General features: G+C 35.5%; 1 protein-coding gene across 4 annotated transcripts in view; it reads left to right on the top strand.

The window, feature by feature from the left end:
• Positions 1-9318, top strand: part of LOC120081759 (serine--tRNA ligase) — an 11522-nt gene extending 2204 nt beyond the window's left edge. The window contains exons 5-10 of one of the 4 annotated variants that reach the window (XR_005482945.1): positions 5932-6125; positions 6617-6720; positions 6812-6995; positions 7483-7662; positions 8360-8676; positions 8924-9063. Coding sequence is in view for 3 of the 4 variants with exons in the window: in XM_039036911.1 (XP_038892839.1) it covers positions 5932-6125; positions 6617-6720; positions 6812-6995; positions 7483-7662; positions 8360-8553; positions 8924-9053 (986 nt within the window). In the remaining variant the exon portion in view is untranslated. Of the gene's footprint in view, positions 1-5931; positions 6126-6616; positions 6721-6811; positions 6996-7482; positions 7663-8359; positions 8806-8923 lie in introns of those variants that run through there. The other 3 variants (XM_039036911.1, XM_039036912.1, XM_039036913.1) reach the window with 3 other exon arrangements.
• The last annotated feature ends 4038 nt before the right edge of the window (positions 9319-13356 follow it).

The following is a 13356-nucleotide window of genomic DNA, read 5'->3' as shown; positions in this document are numbered from 1 at the left end:
GCTTTAGGAGTTGACCCGAGGAGAGAACGACGCAGCCGATCGCATCTGCCTTTGTCCAAACTCGTTTCCCAGGAACGGATCCGAGCTGTCGACTGACGCCACCGCACCTTCCAAGCGCCGCAGCCTCTGATCGTTTCTCTCTAGTTGACACCCCATTCCAGCATACCCAGCTGGTTCCTCTCACAACCAGTCGCTGGTCGAAGGCTCTTTCTAGCCGCACCAAATCATGGTGGTTCGGCCCAATACCCTGACGATGTTCCGATGCAGATTGGCCTATCTTCAAATGCAGATTTCAGATTTGGAAAGGCCTTTGGCCCAAAACCTCAATCAGTCACCACAGAGAATGGGAAATACTGCAGGATTTCTGGTAGGAGAAAAACTGAATGGGGAGAAGTATTTCTCCTGTGGTCCCAGTTGATTAGAATGACCTTAGAAGAGGCACAAATTGGTATCTGACAGGAGAAATTTCGAAACCTATCCCAGCGATCCTCAAGAAAGAATCTGGAAAGAGATTCTTTATTACGGTCTTGTCCTCATCAATAGTATGGAGCCACAGATTGGCCGACCCTACTATATGCAACAATTGCTAAAGATATCTGGGAGGCAGCCAGGGATTTGTACTCAAAGCGACAGAACGCATCTTGTTGTCCACGTTACACAAATAGGTCCATGAGTGCAAACAAGGGACCATGGATGTTATTTCTTATTTTAATAAATTATTAGTGTATTGGCAGAGATGGACCTTTGTCGAGAGTTGTCTGGAACTGCGCACAAGATGGGCCAGTACTTTGAAACTTGAAGAGGCAGATCGGTGTATGTGTTTTGGCTGGATTGAACCCAAAATTTGACAATATTCGGAGTTGCATATTGGGTCAACGACCTACTCCTCTCTCAGAGAGTTTGTTTAGAGGTTCGACTGGAGAGGATTGGTCACAGCTATGAACAATCCTGTGGTTGTTTCCACTGATGCATCAACCTTTGTTACAAAGGCTTCCAGTGCCAACAGTGATATAAAAAGCCCACACCTGTTGTGAGCATTGTAAGAAGCCGTGGCATACGAAGGACCAATGTTGGAAGCTGCACAGCAGGGCCCCAAACAGTAGGTGACGACAGTCACATGATAAATCAAACTCTGGGCGTGCACTCGTAAGTGACTTGGTTAATGAGAATACACAACATCGGCCCTCAGCCGATAATAAGACCAATTTGAGTGCTGTTGGGTGAGTGCCATTGCACAATCAGGTACATTTCCATCTTTTGCCTTATTAGCATTAATAGCAAGAACCCTGGATTGTAGATTCAGGGGCCACAGATCATTCACCAGTTCTTCAAAATGTTTGTTTCATGCTGTCAAGTCGCAGGGAAATGAGCGTATTAGAATTGCAGACGGTCTTTGCCCCGCGTTGCAGGGAAATGACCTTTTGATGGTTTTATACTACTGATACACTTCATGTGCCTAAAATCTCATATAATCTTTTATCGATCAGAACAAGAGATTTGAATTGTAAGGCCATTTTCACACAGATTCGTTGTGTTTCAGGATCAGAAGTCGGGATGACGATTGGCACTGCTCGGCACGATAGGGGACTCTACTTCCTTTATGACGATGCTTCTTCTAGGGAGATCATAGAACTGGTTTTATATCTTTAAATTTTTCTAACTTTCGAAAATGACTTATGTTATGGCATTATCGTTTAGGACATCCAAACTTTCAATATATGAAATATTGTTTCCGCATTTATTTCGCAATTTTAATATAGCGTCTATCTCTCTCTTTTCTTATAAGCCGTCCAGTCCTTTCTCCCTCATTCATAGTGACGTCTGGGGACCCTCACCTACTACTACCTCCACTGGTAAACGTTGGTTCGTCACCTTCATAGATGGACCACACACGCCTCACTTGGGTGTTCTTACTTGCTGATAAGTTTGAGGTGTCTTCCATCTTTCAGCAATTTTATACCATGGTTGAAACCCAGTTCCATGCAAAGATTGGGATTCTGAGGAGTGATAATGGACGAGAGTTCTTTAACACCTCTTTCCATGACTTTCTTGTGTCTAAGGGGATTGTCCCCCAGAGCTTGTGTGCTTATACTCCCCAACAAAATGGAGTAGCTGAGCGTAAAAATCGTCATTTGGTGGAAGTTGCCCGGTCCTTAATGTTGTCTGCCACTCTTTCGTCCTATCTGTGGGGAGATGCCATTCTTACTGCTGCTCACCTCATTAATCGCATGCCCTCTCGTGTCTTTGTCTTTCATAATCCCTCGAACCTATTCAAAGAATCCTTTCCAACTACTTGCCTGATTTCTGATGTACCCCTCCATGTCTTTGGCTGTATCGCGTTTGTCCACTCCCATAGCCCAAATCGCACAAAATTCACCCCTCGTGCTCAGAAATGTGTTTTTGTTGGGTACCCTCTCCACTAAAGTGGGTATAAATGCTATCATCTGTTCTCTCGTAAGTATTTTGTCTCCATGGACATTACTTTCATTGAAGATCAACTCTTCTTCCCTGTTAGTCATCTTCAGGGGGAGAGCTTGAGTGAAGAGCCTAACTGGTCCTCCTATGATATCCCTTTAGGGGAATCCGCCCCGATTCCTTCTTCTAGTTTTGAAAAAGCCTGTCCTGTCCTCCCTACCAACCAGATTCCATGGATAACCTACTATAGGAAGAATCTTAGAAAGGAAGGGACACCACCTGTTGAACAGTCGGCTCCGGTCCATGAATCAGACCTTGCATCTAGTCCAGGTACGTGTATTCCTGATACTAATGATGTTGATATATGTATGGAGACTGACAAGTGCAGGGAAGATAAGGATGAAGGAGGTGGCAATACTGAAAATGTGACAGATGAGGAGACAGCTAAGAATGATAGTAGTAAAGGAAAAATGCCAGTTTTTGATAAGGAAGTGGAAGATACTACTGAAATCCTTGATATACAGATGACTGATCATGTTGAGAAACCTAGAGAGTTGGAAAATCATGATGCCTCTCTCGATCTTCCAATAGCACTGAGGAAAGGTACTCGTTCAAGCGCAAAGTACTCTATGCACAACTACATGACATATAGCAATCTGTCTCCCGAATTTAAAGCTCTCACTACCAGCTTGGACACTATCATGGTCCCAAGTAGTATTCGTGAAGCAATGGAGAGTTTTGAATGGGAAACGGCTGTTATGGAAGAAATGAGGGCTCTTGAGAAAAATGGGACGTGGGAACAGGTGCCTTTACCTGAAGGGCACAAGACAGTTGGATGCAAATAGGTGTTTAGCGTTAAATGCAAATCAGATGGGACAATTGACCGATATAAGGCCAGACTAGTTGCTAAAGGTTTCATCCAGACCTACGGAGTTGATTACTCTGAAACATTCTCTCCCGTGGCCAAGCTCAACACTATTCGGGTTTTGTTGTCGATTGCTGTAAAGAAAGATTGGCGACTTCACCAGTTAGATGTTAAAAATGCATTCCTGAATGGAGAACTTGAAGAGAAAGTCTATATGAGCCCTCCTCCTGGATTCGAGAGTCAGTTCAAGCACAGGGTTTGTAGACTGAGTCATTATATGGACTGAAACAGTCTCCAAGGGCTTGGTTTGATAGGTTCATCACATTTGTTAAAGCACAGGAATACAAACAAGGGCACTCAGATCATACACTGTTTACGAAAAGGTCCGACTTCGGGAAGATTGCAGTCCTCATAGTGTATGTTGATGATATTGTTCTGTCTGGTGATGATGAGGGTGAAATTACAAGGCTCAAAACAAGATGGCCAGAGAATTTGAGATTAAAGACCTTGGTAAGCTGAGATACTTCCTTGGAATGGAAGTGGCTCGATCAAGAGAAGGTATTTCAGTATCGCAACGGAAATATACACTGGATTTACTGAAAGAAAGAGGCATGACTGGGTGTAAACCCGTTGACACACCCGTGGAGTATAATGCAAAACTTGGTGTTATAAACAACAAAGTTCCTCTTAACAAGGAAAGATATCAGAGGTTGGTTGGAAAGTTGATCTACTTGTCCCATACAAGACCAGATATTTCATATGCAGTAAGTGTGGTAAGCCAATTTATGCAAGCTCCCTATGAGGAGCATATGACTGCAGTTGAGCGTATTCTTTGGTACTTAAAGGGGACTCCTGGTAAGGGTCTGATGTTCAGGAAGTCTGAAAAAAGGACTATTGAAGCATTTATCGATTCTAATTGGGTAGGCTCTGTCGTTGATAGAAAGTCAACCTCTGGGTATTGCACCTTTGTCTGGGGTAACCTTGTCACCTGGCGAAGTAAGAAACAAGGAGTGGTGGCTAGGAGTAGCGTTGAAGTTGAGTACAGGGCGATGAGCTTAGGGATATGTGACGAAATCTGATTGAAGAAGGTGCTATTTGATCTTTACCAAGATAGTGAGCTTCCAATGAAGTTGTTTTGTGATAATAAAGTAACAATAAGCATCGCAAATAATCCAATCTAGCATGACAGAACCAAACATGTAGAGATCGACAAACACTTCATTAAAGAAAGACTGGATAATGGGAGCGTTTGCATCCCTTATATTCCCTCAAGTCAACAAGTGGCAGATGTTCTCACCAAGGGGTTACTTAGACCAAATTTTGACTACTGTATTAGCAAGTTGGGTCTTATTGATATTTATGCACCAACTTTAGGGGAGTGTTGAAAGTAGGGTTTTTTCCCTAGGGGTATTATTGTAATTGTCTTCTACCCTAGGGCTATCTACTGTCTATTTATTTACCCTGTTCTCTTGTATTTAGTGTATCAATTAAAATAATAAGAAAAAGGTCTGTATCGTGGTTTTTCTCTCTGTTCTAGGGTTTCCCGTAAACTGTGTGTGGGTCTCTCTTTTCTTATATTTCATCATTTATCATAGCTTCTTAAAAACTTCCCAATTCAAGTTTTTCCTGTGTTTTCCCGCTAAGATTGTCACTGAGCTATTGAAGAGAAACTCACAATCCCATCCTGAATCCAACTCTTCACCCTCCCCTGTTTGCTTCTTGTCTCCCTTGACGTCTTGTTCCCCACATCCTTCCTTAAAGCCAGAGAATAATTCAAAGGGACCCTTCAGTAATAATCCAATTCCTAACTGATGAGTCGGAGCCAGAGGAAGGAAGAAGCCTAGAAATCTCGTTCCGGCTTGAAAATTCGTGACCTTGTTCCCTTCAAATGATCCAAAGAAACTATAGTGAAGCAACCTCCCGTGTTCAAGAGGAATTAAAGAAGATAATTGCATAATCTAACGTTCTTCTTGGCCAAAAACCCTGAGGGCTGCCTAAGCTCGTCACTGCAACCAAACAATCTCTTATCCACGCTGAAGTACCTAGTTTCAGAACTTACCAGTTACCCACCTTTGGATCCCTGTGTTCCTCTATGACTACTCTTCTTCCATTCCCACTCTTTTGGAGTGGAAAGACCATTCCACTGAAACCTTTCCCATTCTACTCTTACATTTAGAGCAAGGAGATAAAAACTAAGCAATGTGATGAATGAGCATCCAGCTTTAGTGAATCATAAGAACTTTAGGATTCTACATGAAGATAAGGCTATTGTGGTTGTTGATTATTAGAACTTTAGGACATTAGTGAATCATAAGGGACAACTGAACTTTCAGTGACATTTCCCTCTTCTAATAGTTTAAAAGATACAGTTTTTATGCTCTAAGTTGGTGTAAACTTTACTCTGTTAAAAAATTATAGATTGAATGGATCGAATAATGTTTTAGTCAATAGAAAGGGTTTTATGTATCTTCCTTCAGCTCTGGATGTTCTCCGCTATATATTTCATCTCATCAAATGAAATTCCCAAATTTCACATTTGTCACTGCATTGGAATCCATCCAGTTTAGGCCTTCTATATTCCCATTAAAAATTTAATATAGATACAGAAAATCAGGGTCTTATGCTAATTCAAACTTTATGGAAATATGTAGGTTCTGAAATAGCAGGAGGTAGAGGCTACTATCTAAAAGGAGTTGGTGTGCGTTTGAACCAAGCTTTGATAAATTATGGCCTTGACTTTTTGGAGCAAAGGGGTTACACAGCACTGCAGACTCCTTTCTTCATGAGAAAAGATATCATGGCTAAATGTGCTCAATTGGCACAATTTGATGAAGAGCTTTATAAGGTCTGTTGTTATTACTATTTCAACAGGATTTTTAGGAATTTAAATCCCAATGGATCCGAAATGATCATTCCTTCTTGAAATAAAACGATATTGATTTCAAATATTGTTTGATATCTATCTATCTATCTATATATATATATTGAATTTTTCAGGATTTTAATTCATATACTAGCTAGGATTTTTCTTCCTTCATTTCCAGTAATCATTTGAACAATTCTATCCAAATTTATTTCAATTTCTTTTCATTCCTAACAAAATAAATTAAAGATAATTTATGGTTTTTCAAATCACGTGATATAAAATCCCTTTTTATACCTGTTTGATCCCAAACAAATCTTGATGATTTTCTTTATGTGGAAATTAAATTTTTATTTGTAGTCTTACATTTCAGAACAAGGATCTCATTCCATTAGTAAAACAGTTTTTTGCTGTGTTTGGGCTGTTGTGGAAGCATGCCAAAATATGATCATGAAATCATTGATGTTCATTAGGTTACTGGCGAGGGCGATGATAAATATCTAATTGCCACAGCTGAACAACCACTTTGTTCATATCATCTTGAAGATTGGATTCATCCTTCCCAGTTGCCTTTAAGGTTTCTGCATCTTACTAAAAAACCCTGTCCACTCTCCAGCACCCTATGAAAGCATTTTGTTTTAGTTCACTATTATTAATGCACTATACAGGTATGCTGGATATTCGTCTTGCTTCCGTAAAGAAGCGGGTTCTCATGGCCGAGATACCCTTGGAATCTTCCGAGTCCACCAATTCGAGAAAGTAGAGCAATTCTGTATCACCAGCCCAAATGGCAATGATTCGTGGGACATGCACGAAGAGATGATTAAAAATTCTGAGGACTTCTACAAGACGGTAGCTTCTATACCTTGTATTCGTGATTTCTCTGTTAAACAATTGTGATTCCAAATTAGCAATCTGATATTTAGGCAATTTTATGAAACATGGCTGGAGAGGAAAAGTGTTATTTTTAGAGGGGCTGTCTTGTTTCCAGTCTCTTTATTTTAATCTTGGTCTTTAGGATTTTTCTTTTCTATATCTAAAAATATTTTCAATTAGTTCTTGTTCTTTGGTTGGATCCTTTTTCCTTTTGTATTTTTAGCTTTGGTTTCGATTTGGTGCTTATCTATTAGCTCTTGGAATCCTTTCTTCTTTTAACATGGACTCTTCATTCTTGAGAATTGGTATTTAGGCTGTCTCTTTTTGTATCCCCTTTTGTTTTCTGAATTCCATCATTTTCTTCTCGGTGGAAACTTGGTTTTCTATTAAGAAGCAAGTCAGTGGTAGTAATTTGTCTGATGTGGTAGTAATTTGTCTGATGTGAGATTTTGTGTTCTGACAGTTAAATATTCCATACCAAGTTGTGGCCATAGTTTCTGGTGCATTAAATGATGCAGCTGCCAAGAAATATGACTTAGAAGCATGGTTTCCTGCATCTCAGACTTACAGGGAGTTGGTATCCTGTTCTAATTGCACTGACTATCAGTCCAGGAGGTTAGAGATCCGATATGGTCAGAAAAAGGTAAGTCTCTTCATGACTTCTTAATTATTGGAGAATATGATTTGCATAAAGATTGTTGAACCTGGTGGTGCTAACGTACGTTTTAACAGGTTTCTAATATGGAGCGATTGATTCTTATGACTTAATTTATGTCTATTATTCTGGCATTCTTGTAACTTCAAATGTTATTGGGTTAAATTATAAGCTTGGTCCTGAATTTTCCAGGTTGTGTTTAATCGTTTGTATTTTATACCTCTATAAATTTAATGCTTATGCCACACAGTATCTAAACCTGATTTAAGTTTGATTCTCATGCCACAAAATATCTAAACCACCTCGAATTCAACTCCGCATCGAACACTTAACAATACCGAACACTTTAAAAATACTGTCAATGTGTTTAAGTACTTAATTGATAGTGTTAACAACAGAGACCATTAGACCCAAAATTGAAATTTGATTAAATTTGATTGGTTGAGTGAACTATTAGAAATTTTTTCAAGTTCAAGGATTAGATGGGCAACCTTGAAAGTTGGAAGGATTTATGATATAAACTCTGTATAGTATGCGGCATTAAATAGACACAACCTTGCAAGTTTAGGGGTTATTATAAATTTTTGAAGTATATAGGACTAAATAAACACTGCTTTTATGATAAAACTTTCCTTTTTCATTCACAGTGTTTAACTGCTATATTTTTTCAATTATGCAACTGCAGAGCAACGAGCAGACTAAGCAATATGTGCATTTGCTGAATTCTACTCTCACAGCAACAGAAAGGACTCTTTGCTGCATTCTTGAGAACTACCAGAAAGAAGATGGGGTTGAAGTACCTGAAGTTCTACAACCATATTTGGGTGGAAAGACTTTTCTACCCTTCAAAGCAAAACCGACGGCGAGCGATGCCAAAGGGAAGAAATCGAAGGCCTAATTGTATACTTTTCTTTTCTCTCCCTTTGATTTATAAATCTTCTGATTCAAGGAAAAAGGAAATTGGCCACAGTATTGTGTTGGAACTTCAAACTATCTTTTTTGGTGGGTATCGAATTATCTTAAAACACTAGAACACATGGCTGTTTCCATTGATTCATCTTTTGAAACCTACTTTTGTTTTATCATTTGTAATACACTCTACAAAACTGTTATAGATTAAACTTTCATATCTGGGTTTGTTTTCTTTTACTTTTACCATTTAGAAAAGTTTGAGCATCATCTTTGAGATTGATATGACTAGGTTTAGAGTATGCTTGGATTCTAAACTAATTTTATTGGGGTTTTGCAGGGCTAGCAATCGGTTTCAGTCTTGTCAAGCAAGCCCAAAGCTCACTCCAATTATGAAATTCTTGGACCACTCCCACATGGTCTGGAAATTCCTATTTAGAAAATTCAGATTAGGTTTGAGACATTGCTAGTGAATGCTTGTTGGCATAATATAGCTATCACTTTAATAATAGTTAGACGTGTGAACCACGAGAACGTAAAAGTGGTGGTCACATTATGTCGACTGGCTTCAATAGATTTTTCGGGAAATTGAAGTTGGAAAGAGTAGAAAAGATTAGTTTATGCAAAACAATTTCTTCTATTTTGCTTTAACAATTTGGAGTTTGTGTTCTTTGGCCAATGTTATTGAGATTTTACAGACCTGCTTTCGTATCAAATAAAATTTTTGATATGATCGATCGAGTAGCATTTTTGCATCATCTATTTCAATTGGTTTATTTGAAAAGTTTGATTTTGATCGAATTTTTCAAAAGAATAATTGAGCATCATCATCAAATTTTGATTTAGTTCTTATTGTTGTGTTGAATTGATGTTGTATCTCATCTTTTTCTGTATCTCTTCTGTACAGAAGGTGAGCTCACGTGGTTAAAAATAACACATGGTATGGGTGTGGCAGGAGAGAAAAATCTTGGTTGTAGAAAATTAGAAAGATTTATGGAATTCGGCTGCTATGGAACTGATATTTTATAAATGTCTTAAAATTTACTAATATTTTATAATTAAAATTTAACTGCGTTTTGGGGTATTTTTAACATTTTGATATTCTCTCTTTATCTTTGAATTTTGTAATAAATATACATTTCTAAAAATATATCATTTTCAGATAATTTTTTTTTACCCATAGGGACTGTTTGGGATTATGTTGGTATATCCTCACATCCTATATCATAGTCTAATTATATAATTACTTAAACTTTGATTTTTTTTTTTTCATGAGTATACTAATGAACTATTATTTATGCAAAAAGTTTGATTCAATTTACGTTTTTAACCTTCTTTATCATTCATAATTTTTTTTCATAAAAAATATATGAATTACAAAAAAGAAAGAAAGAAAGAAAGAGAGTTTCATGCATTATAAACTCCTTGGTTGTTTCCTTTTCAAAACCTACAAAAGTAGAGAATCAATCGAAAGTTAATTGAAAATTTGGATCAAAGGACTTGTGGATCAAGGGACTTTGCTAGTTGAAATCAAAGCTTGATCATGAAACTCAAGTGGTTTGTTGATATCTAAACTTGGAATTTTGATTTCTTTGTTTGGTTAGGAAATCGTGAAGTATGCAGTGGCAGATCCAAGAATATATGTCACAGGGAGTACAATTAAAATAAAGTTAAATGTCATTTATTGTTTGTCTTTATGTTCTCTAAACTTTAAATGTGTATAATAGATCCCTACGCTTTCTTATTTGCAATAGAGACACATTAAAAAATATCTTTACAAAAATCTTTAATTTGTTTTAAATAAATGTTTTGTTATACATAAAGTTTTAGTTTGGTGTAGGATAAGTTTTCAACTTTTTTAATGTCTTTTAAAATTCACATATATATTAGATACAATAAACTTTCATATTCAATTAGAGATAAAATAAATTTTCTCTCATATAACAATGAAATTTTTAAAAAATATATATGTCAAACATATTGGATACAAAATTGAATTCTTATTAATCTATTGGACATTGTTAAAGTCGAAAGTTTTAATGGATATAAAATTTAAAGTTCAAATATCTATAAAAAAAATTATTTAAACTATAGAGAACTATTTGATACAAATTTAAAAATTGAAAGACAAAACTTTAAAATTTTCTTTTCTTTTAACAATAAGTGGGGATTAAACTTATATTGTTGTCTTCATATAAGTCTAATTTTAAATATATTGATATATTAAGTTAGTACTATTCAGGGGTCTTTTTAAATATAAAAAATATTTAAAAATATTTACATTTTATAGCAAAAAGTTCCAAAACTACATAACACTTTAACTTTTTGCTATAAAGTGTAAATATTTATATGTATTCCAAATTTATAAAATTATGAGTAATTGTTCTAAATTACAAAACTGTTAAAAATATTTTTGAATATAGTAAATTATCATTATCTATCACCATATATTTGTAAATAACTCACTCATTTTTCTATATTTGAAAACAACTCTAAAACTATCCCCTCAAGTATATAAATAAATAATAAAAAAAATTAAAATCGATTATTTTAAAAATAGAATGAAGCTTTTCTCAATTAAATTATGTAAAATATTAGATACTAAATTCTAGACAATATATACCCGAAAGTAAAAAGTAAAAATTAAAAAGTAAGGAAAAAAAAGAAAAAAGAAAAAGAACAATGCTTTGGGGCTTGCACGAAGCTGCCTCAATTTGTGCACTCATAGACTAGAGAAGCAATCAATGAAATTTGAACTATTTACTATTTTCAAATAGTTTAATATAAATAGACGTCATTTAATTCGGAGTAGGAAAAAAAATAATAGAAAAAACGAACTGAAGTTGAACAAGTTCGAACGCGGGTCACGTGCAGTCACACATTAAACATAAAAAGTGATATGACTTTCATTATATATATTATATGTGATTACTCATATTTAATATTAAAAATACAAAAATCGATAATTTGAGTGAGGACACATACCTCCTTCTGCCCCTATGTGGATCCGTCGTTGAAAGTGTGACATCTATGAGAAAAAAGGAAGGTTACCTCGTCGGTGTTGGTTTTGATTCAAAGTAAGTGGTTCCATGGCGATGGATTTAGAACCATTCATTTTTTTGTTACATAACTAGTTCTCGACTTAGTGTCGATAGGGTGATTTATTACATTACCATTTATGTTGATATTTGCTATGGTCGTGTTATGTGCATTGAAGCTTAGAGCATTTGTATCAAACTTTGTCTAACCGAATTTTCTTTTTATATCAAACTTTTGGCATTCGTAATTATATTAGAGCATTTCATATTAGTTAGGTTACCATTCAACGTGGTCTTAAATTAAAGTCTCGATCTAAAAATCTAGAACAAGATTTAAAGTACTAGGATGTCTTTTTAATTCATAGATAAGAAAAATTAAAGGTTAAAAGACTTTTTTTATCACTACTTTGAGGTTTGTTCAATTTTAATTCATATACTTTCAAATGTCTGAATTTGGTTTTTGTACTTTTAATAAATCTAAAATCTAGTAATTCAAAGTTAATTTTTATCGAAATTGATTAAATAATAGTAATAATACAATTTTTATGTAAGAAAAATATGAAAATAGTAATAATTAATAATGGTTCACCTTTTTTTTTGAAAAATCAACAACAAACAAGTAAAAAAAAAAAACTAAATTTTAGGTAAAAAATTGGAACATTTGAAAATGTAGAACTAAAATTAAACAAATTTCAAAATAAAAGGACCAAAATCGTATTTAATAGTCAATAATATAATGGTAAAGATCAAGAAAATTCAACTTCAAATGAATTTGCCCATATATTTAACTTACACCAACATTTTTTAACTAGAAGAGAAGCTGAAATGTTTTCTCTCTTTGTAATGAAGTGATTATTCTAAAATCTTATATGTACATGGTATATTTCTTGTCCTAAAACTTGTGTTTAATCAAAATATCATTTGAATGAGAGTTGTAGATGATGTGTTCGGACAAGAAATTCAATTCATTAGTGACAATTTGGATTTGGGTGAAGGCATACAAAAGCTAAGGTTAATGAATTCGATACCTGATGGCCCTGGCATTCCTTAGGAAAATTTCGGAAGTGTCACCCAATATAGGATAGGATTGCTCCAAGCTAAGCACGCTTAACTTTGGAGTTCTTATGATTGAGCGATCGAAAAGAAAGGTGCACTTTATTGGTATAGGTAGTAACTTTCAATTGTTTTAAGCTTTTCTTAACCATACTTTTATGTCTTCAGGATTCCTCTCATTCAGATGTGATATCGGTTCATTCATGTACCCCTCTTGAACTCGGGTCGTTACAGATTTGTTCGAGGGTGAGAACAAGTGCTGCACAATCGCTTGGAGACTCTTACGAAGGTGCGATTGTCTTCCTCTCTCAATGTATTCGTAAATGAGAAACATGCAACATTTATGTATTCATAAACTCTCCATATATTCCATATTTCACGAGAATGAACCCCTAATTGGTTTTTAGAAAGATCTAAAGACAATAGATTGGTTAAACGATGTATTATTGAAGGGATCATCCAATCGAAGTTCTACTAACAAGTTACTCAAATTTCCTATTTCTAGGATAAATGAATGAAAATGAAGGAACAAATGAGCACAAACAACTTACAACTCAACTTTGGCATCTCTTTTGGTTGGGATTAAAAAACCAAATAATGAACAATCTTGTAGCTCGCGAAATACAGTATTTTTTTTAAAGAAATATTCTTATAAATAAATATTAAATCTTATTAAGAGTCT

The sequence above is a fragment of the Benincasa hispida genome, chromosome 7 (assembly GCF_009727055.1).
Source record: "Benincasa hispida cultivar B227 chromosome 7, ASM972705v1, whole genome shotgun sequence".
In the NCBI taxonomy this organism is placed as follows: Eukaryota; Viridiplantae; Streptophyta; class Magnoliopsida; order Cucurbitales; family Cucurbitaceae; genus Benincasa; species Benincasa hispida.
This window is presented reverse-complemented; position numbering and strand designations above follow the sequence as displayed.